The sequence below is a fragment of the Pteropus alecto genome, unplaced genomic scaffold (genome assembly GCF_000325575.1).
Source record: "Pteropus alecto unplaced genomic scaffold, ASM32557v1 scaffold186, whole genome shotgun sequence".
NCBI lineage: Eukaryota > Metazoa > Chordata > Mammalia > Chiroptera > Pteropodidae > Pteropus > Pteropus alecto.
In genome coordinates, this window is record NW_006439190.1 from 1,579,760 (window position 1) to 1,587,195 (window position 7,436).

General features: G+C 43.5%; 1 protein-coding gene across 3 annotated transcripts in view; it reads right to left on the bottom strand.

The window, feature by feature from the left end:
* The window catches only part of LIPT1 (lipoyltransferase 1), a 6,582-nt gene extending 1,989 nt beyond the window's left edge, over window positions 1–4,593 (bottom strand). The window contains exons 1-2 of one of the 3 annotated variants that reach the window (XM_025049800.1): window positions 4,498–4,582; window positions 447–978 (exon numbers count right to left, since the gene is read on the bottom strand). In XM_025049800.1, the coding sequence (XP_024905568.1) occupies window positions 447–493 (47 nt within the window). In that variant the 5' untranslated portion in view covers window positions 494–978; window positions 4,498–4,582. Of the gene's footprint in view, window positions 1–446; window positions 979–3,603; window positions 3,962–4,497 lie in introns of those variants that run through there. The other 2 variants (XR_003047544.1, XM_015592728.2) reach the window with 2 other exon arrangements.
* Window positions 4,594–7,436: the final 2,843 nt, after the last annotated feature.

The following is a 7,436-nucleotide window of genomic DNA, read 5'->3' on the forward strand; positions in this document are numbered from 1 at the left end:
AAAGAGGCAGTCAGTAGGTTATATGGAAAGGCTAGGAACAATTTTATTATATTTGGATACTTTACACATTATTTTTGTTAGCAGTGCTGATGAATATTAGGTGGCAAAAGGCTGAAAATACTAGCTACACTAATGAAGTATTTTGACTAGGTATGGTCATAAAGAAACCATTCTATTCCAATTGTATTTTTTAGGATGGTCATAATTTTCCTTTAAGTTAAAGAACTGGAATAGAATGGGTTGCCAAAATCCATAACTAGACCAAATTCTCTTTTGTCCTAGAAGCACAATTCCTAGGTTAAAGAGGTTTCACAGTTTCATCACTCTTGATATAGTTTGATAAATTACGCTACAGAAAAGTGGAACTGATTTATATTCTGTCTGGAAAGGTCAGGAGAGCTTTATAGGAACACTTAAACTGGGCCTCGGAATCTGATGGCACTTACCAAGTGGATGGGAGTCGCACATCCCAGGTATGTGCAAATACAGTCATCGAGTACAGTAAGGCATGTTTTGGGGCTCTGTCCTCAGGGACAGCTGTACTACACTTCTCCCAGCCACCCTGAAGCCTGGCACTGCTGCCCTCAGACGCCTCCGCAGCCAGACCTCACTCCTTTGCATTGTTTTTTTGTTCTTCTGTTTGACTTTGATACAGTCCTCACTCAACAAATATTTATGGAGTGCCTACTAAGCACAAGGCAGCAAGGGACTAGAGAAGGGGAGGAGACTAAGAAATTGAGACTTTTGCTAAAAGCATCTGGAATGTACTGAGGTGTTTTAAGCAGGCAGGTGTTAAATTGAACTGCTGCTGCCAGCAGTGTTGAGCTCAGATTAAAGAACACCAGTGCAAGGCCGGGGCAGGGAGACCAGTTAAAAGACCAACGCAGTTGTCCAACTAGAGATAGTGAGGGCCTGAACCAGGGCAGCAGGCAGACATTAAGGTTGCAGACCGGTCCTTGCCTTCAAGGAACTCACAATCTAGGGGCAGACAGTAAAAAGCAAACAAGGAAGGTAATTAAAATAACGTCATAAGTGCTGTGACAGGTAAGTACATTCATTAAAGGACCATCTAACCTCATTAGTAAAAGTGACATTGAAGCCAACAAAGTGAAACAACTTGGGAGGGAAAAAACTCAAAGAATTTGATTCCAGTGGCCGGTACGTAAGAGTGCAAGAATGGGGAGTTTCAAGAGAGAAGGTGGCAGAATTAGAGGTCAGATTATGAAGAGACTGAAAATCCATGTTAAACACATAACTTTAACTGAGGGCCAAGGAAGAGGTGTGCTGAAGAGTTTTAAGGAAGTGAGAACGTCAGTTTTATACTTCAGAGACATCGCCTAGAGATTGAAGCATGGAGTATATAAACTTGGTGACTGGTTGAATGAGGTTGGGAGAGGTCAAAGGTCATGACCTTTATGGTATGATGATTACAAGCTCAAGCCAGAGTGCCTGCATTCAAATCCCAACTCTGTCTCTTACCACCTGAGTGACCTAAGGCAGATCAGTTGACTTTTCTGTGCCTCAGATACCTTATCTGTAATGTTTGCATAATGACAAGTCTCATACCAGAATTAAGTGAGTTAATGCATGCAAAGTGCTTGTAAGAGTGCCTGACTCATAGAAAGTACATAATATGTTAGTTCTGTTATTAATATGCCCTGATTTCTGACCTGACATGGGTGGAAAGAGGTGATATTTCCTAAGACATTTCATAGGAAGAGGAGATTTGGGGTGAAGATAATTAGTTCCTTTTGACTGTATTGAACTTGAGTCTATGGTTATCCAGCAGCAATGGCAGAGAGCTAAACAGATGGTAACTGAGGCCATGGAGACTAGATTATCCAGAGAGGTTTAGTGAGAACACGAGAGCCTTAGAACCCCAAAGAGCAGAAACCTTTAAGAGATAGGCAGAGGAAGGAGAGAGAGCTCCCAGAGGAAACCAAGAATAGAAGAAAAGGAAGAGATTTTAAAAGATGGTATTAAACTTCAAGGAGACAAGGTGGTTAACAATACCAAATGCAAATAAGATGAGGTTGAAAATGATCTATTTGAGTTGATAGGATCAAGATTATTAGTGATCTTAGCAAGAGCCATATGTATTGAGGAAAGGGGATAATGAGTATATTCTAGTTGCAAAGTGGAAAAGCTAGGGACAACAGAAGGAAATGCGGGGTTAGAGGATTTAAAATGCAAGGAACTGAGCATGCTTAGATACTGGTAGGAATCAGGAGAGGAAACCAGAGCAGCATTGGTGAAGGCAAGTCTGGGACAAAGTGGTGCTGGTGATACCTAGAGTTTGGGTAGGAAGGGAGGGTGCCTTGACCAGATCCTCTTCATTGTCATCTAAGGGAGACACAGTAACGAACTGGTATGGTGGATGCTAATATGCTGAATGGTGTCTGTGGATTTGGAGATTCTCAAAGACCTTGTGACACACCCTACCCTAAAGTGAAGATTATGATTCTTGTCCGAATATGCAGTGTGGGCAGATAGCAAAGCAGTTAAGAGCTTAAGGTCCCCTTCTCCTGTTCTGATATATAACTGATATATAACATTGTACTAGTTAAAGGTGTGCAACATAATGATTAGATGTATGTATATACTGGAAAATGATTATAACAATGTTTCATTAATACAAATCAATGTTATACATTTTTTTTTCTTCTGCTGAGATCTTTTAAGATCTACCCTCAGCAACTTTCAAATATGCAACACAAGATTGTTAACTATAGTTGCTTATAGAGCTTAAGTTTTAATTCTGGCTCTGCCACTTACTAACTGAATAACTTTAGGCACGTAGTTTAACTTCTAGTTGCTTCAACTGACTCATCTGTAAAATGTTCCTACCTCATAGAATGGTTGAGAGAATTAAATGGATTGACATGCATTAAGCACTCATGCCTGGCAAATATGCAGTGCTCTATCACATTAACTGTTACAGAGTTCCTGCCTTTCCATCTCTTTTCTCACATTGTTGCTGTCGTATGGCATGTATTCCTTTCAGAAGCTTAATAGGAATAATAGGAAACTGTTAAGATTCCTAACGATACATTGAAGTGGCATTTACCTCGATTAATGATAGTGCAAGATATTGACTTTGCTCAAAAATGCGATCTTTTTAGGGTTCCAGAATTGATTCAACTCATTAATAGTGCTGAAAGCATTTCTATTCATCCAGGCATTGTGTATACAGTGTGAATGAAAAACAACAAAGGTTATTAATTTGACAAATCTTGAATCTACTACACAACAGGCATTGATCTTGGCATGTGGGATTCATTAGTGAACCAAATAAAGGTGATAAAGGGCTATAGGAAAAAGAAAAAGAGAAAAAGAAAAAGTAGAGCTTAGAAAGGAAGACTGGAAATGGATATGTAAGAGGAACTAGGCTGCAGTTTTAAATAGGGTTGTCAGGCTAGGTTTCCCTAAAAAGGTGAGCAAAGATAGAGAGCTGAGGGAGTTAGCTTGAGTGCCCACTCTGTGACAAACTGTTCTAGGCACCCGAACACATAAACAAATAGGCCCCTGAAGATGTAACATTTCAATTGAGCCCTGAAGGATGAGAAGAACCACAGCGAGATAAAAAGTGGAAACAAAGGGATGTCTGAAAAAAACCTGAATGCCAATTTATCAGTTTACAAAGAACTGCAGGCTCTTAACCAGCTTTTCAGATCAGCCTGTCCAACTTATCCTAAGTTTGCTTGGTGAATACAGAATCCCAATGAAAGGACTGAGTTATACAATTTCAATGTCTGATGGGATGAGCCCTGAGGAAACCTCAACTCCTGGGCTCTGGAGAGATCCTGCTGTTGACACCAGGGCATCCTCTCTCCTAGAGGAGGCTTGGATTCATCCTAGACAGGTGCACCTCTCCGTGATTCCATGCTTCAGAGACAGATGGGACCTCCAGCTGAATGACAGTCTCTGTTTCGTTGTCAAGATACAGTCAAGTCTTGAAGCCCTGGTAAAATTTTGTTTAAACGAACTTTGCATATCTCTACTCTCATCTTGTAATGATACATTTTATAGACTTTCCTTAGAAGACAATATTATTTCCATGTCCTAGGGCACATTTCACTACCACCACTCGGCACTGCCAAACATGCTTCTTCATCACTCAACAGAAAGCAAAATAACAACAATCCCACCTATCCACCTAGGCAGGCCCACCTCCTTTAGAAAACATTATCGAATTATTTTGCCACCTCCGACAGTTGCGTCACTTAACCCAGAATCTCTTGACCGTCGTGTGTACGTTTTATTTGGTATTTTCAGCTCCCTGTGGGCGCACACACAGCTGGCACCCAACACGTTTTAATTTTTACCCTCCAGTGTCGGGGAAAAACTGTTCCCAACCTTGCAGCTGGGTCGTCCCTAACGCTGAGTGCAAACTGCGGCGCCTCCAGCGCCAGCCAGAGCGCGGAGCCTGGCCTGGGGGGTCCCAGATCCCCGGTCCCCGTCTGCCCCAGCCCGCAGCCCGCGACTGGCTTCACTCACCTGCTGCTTCCGGTCGCGACGACTGCCGCGCGCGTGTCAGTGCGAGATAAGGACGTACAGGACCTGGGACCTGGCAGGCTGCGCGCGCAGCTGCCTCTTTCGGCACCGCCCCGGAAGTGTCACGAGGAGGGGGGGTCTCGCTCTTCCCAGCGAGGCTCTGGCGGGGCGGGGGCGCCCGCGGAGGCCTAAAGGTCTTTGGGAGCGGCGGAGCCAAGGCTAAATGAGATTAGAAGCAGGGACGCAGGGCACAACTGAAAGTCCTAGAGACCCCAGTTCAGATGGACGCTCCCCGCATGACAGCAAGAGCTAACGGTCACCGGGGCGAAGGTAGGAGGGGCGGCCGTGTCAGGCTGGAGGGGGCACTTTGTGCAGCGCGCCTGGAGGAGTCCGTCCAAAACCCGGGCAGTCGGCTCACACGCCAGGCCCCAGTGCCAAGAGGTACTGTAACTGAACGTTCCGTGTCTTCACCTGTCTTCTCACAGTCTAAAGAGCAGGAAACGCCACTTGGGAGGGGAGGGAACTCAAATCAGTTTTAAAAGACAAATCTCATTTAAAGGAATAAACGCTGGTATTCCCCATACAGAGATGGTAACAGGAAGGAGTAGGTCAGCAAGCACACACACACACGGAGGGGAACGAACGTTCCCATTTGAGGTGTCCCTCGTTGCACTTGTGTCTCAGCCATTGCGGCTCAGCCAGATGAGCAGTTCCCCAGCAAGCCAGTTTCAGTTAACTATTGCTGCGTAACAAACTGCCTCAAACACTAGTGGCTTAAAACGATTTGTTATTTCTAACATGCATATGGGCAGGTTGGGTGATTCCTTAGCCGGTTTCACCTGGGCTAACTCGTGGGGCTTCAGTCTGCAAAGGTTGGCTGGGTGAGGAGGTCCAGGATGGCCTCATTCACAGCTGGTGCTGGCTGGCTGCTGGAGCACCTCAGTTCAGGCCTGGCCTTGGAAGTAGCGCTTCAGTCACATTCTAGCTGCCAAAGCAACAGCAAAGCCAGCCTAGAGTCCAGGGGTGGAGTAACAGACCCCACCTCTTGATGAGAGGAGCCCAAAGAAGGTGCAGTTCTCTTTTTTCAGCCTTCCATGGAAATCAGTCTCTCCTTCAGGCAGAATAGAAAGAGATTGCGTCTGGCAGAAAGAAACATCCAGTGTTCACTACTTGGAGATGCTGATACGATAAATGACCAGGGCTGCACATAAAGCTGCGACAAAGATACAATGGCTCCTCATGCATCTATTACCCTTCTGAATGAAGTCACTCTGAGTTAGTCTTTCTTTATTATATAGATGGGAATGGATTCTGTTGAGTAAGTCCCAGTAGGGATTTCCCTAGTTATTAAAAACAGCACTGTTGCCCTCTTTCTAAATTCCATTTGCCTGAAATGTGAGATGGTACAGTCCACCTCCTTCAATGATTCTTACCCCCTTTCCTACTTCAGTTTCTCCACTGGAACCTTCTTTCTACCTTTCATCCTGTCTATTCCCTTTCAGAGCGGAGCTGCTTCAAGGAGTTGCTACACATCTTGCTTGTACCCTCTTACTTCCCAGTCATTTTTCAACCTGCTCCAACATGGTTTCTATCCCCATTATTCCATCAAAAGTACTTTTTGGTGTGTGGGTGAAATGGGTGAAGGTGGTCAGAAGGTACAAACTCCCAGATATAAGACAGATCAGTCCTGGGATGTCATGTCATGCACAGCATGGTGACTGTAGTTAACAATACTGTATTGTATATTTGAAAGTTGCTAAGAGAGTAGATCTTAAAAGTTCTCATAAGAAAAAAATTGGTAACTGTGTGGTGATGGATGTTAATTAAACTTACTGTAATTGTTTTGCAATATATACAAAAATAAAATCATGATGTTATACATCTAAAACTAATACAAGTCATATGTCAATAATATCTCACAAAATAAAAATGAAATTTAAAGCATATTTTAAAAGTGTTCAGGGGTGACAGAATTAGGTCAGCTACTTTCTCTCAAATGGTTGGTGGGGAGGGAAGGGTCTTAGTACTATACTTTCACCTTTCCTGTAACTTTGAAATGGTTTCAAAATAAAATGAAAATAATATGTTAGGTGTCTGGCATTGTCATAAAGGCTGTTAGTACCCTTACCCTGGCCCCCTTTACCCTTAATCCATGCATCCGTTCTCCAGCTGCTGAATGTGGGAGCTGTCATCCCCAGACACCTGAGTGATTCCTGCTACCTCCCTGTCCCCACCCACTTTGGCTTGGTGGTTGGCAACCAGTGCCCAACTGGTATAAGAGTACAATAGTCCTCTCATCTCAAAGTGGACAGTGGGACAACTTTGCGGTGTGAACCCTGCAGAACACCTTGTGGATCAGGGCAAGAATTCATCTGCGTCCTCTTCCTTAGCTGACTTTTTCTGCTTCCTTACTTTCCTCACCCCTTTACTGACTTTTCCCCAAAAGTAACATGCAGCTTCTAGGCGATCTCAACCAAGACAGTCACATGCCAGCTGAATAAATGGTAGCTATTGTTACTAGCATCAATAACAGCATCATTAGATATAACACCAACACATGTATTATAGATCTGATATCCTTATATGGATTTGTTGAATTTAAAGTTGCCTACCATCCTTATTTCTGCTGAACTACATTATTTTTATATTTACTTTCTATTACTTTCTATTTACTTTCTTATCAGAAACAACAGAATGCTGAAAAGTGCTCACTTTAGGATTCCACTTGTAGAATTCTCCCCCAAAACAAATACCTAAGTGAGGCTGCTGTCTTGATTAAACTTGCTCTATTCTAGCCTTTCCAGGAAGTCTTTGTGGATTTCCCTTCCCAGGTGTGCTGCTTAATCTATGGCCTACATGGGATTTGGGGATCCAGATTTTCTGATGTCTTAGCAGCAGTGGGTAATTAATGTTTGCACTTTTTATTGTCTCAATGACTAGGA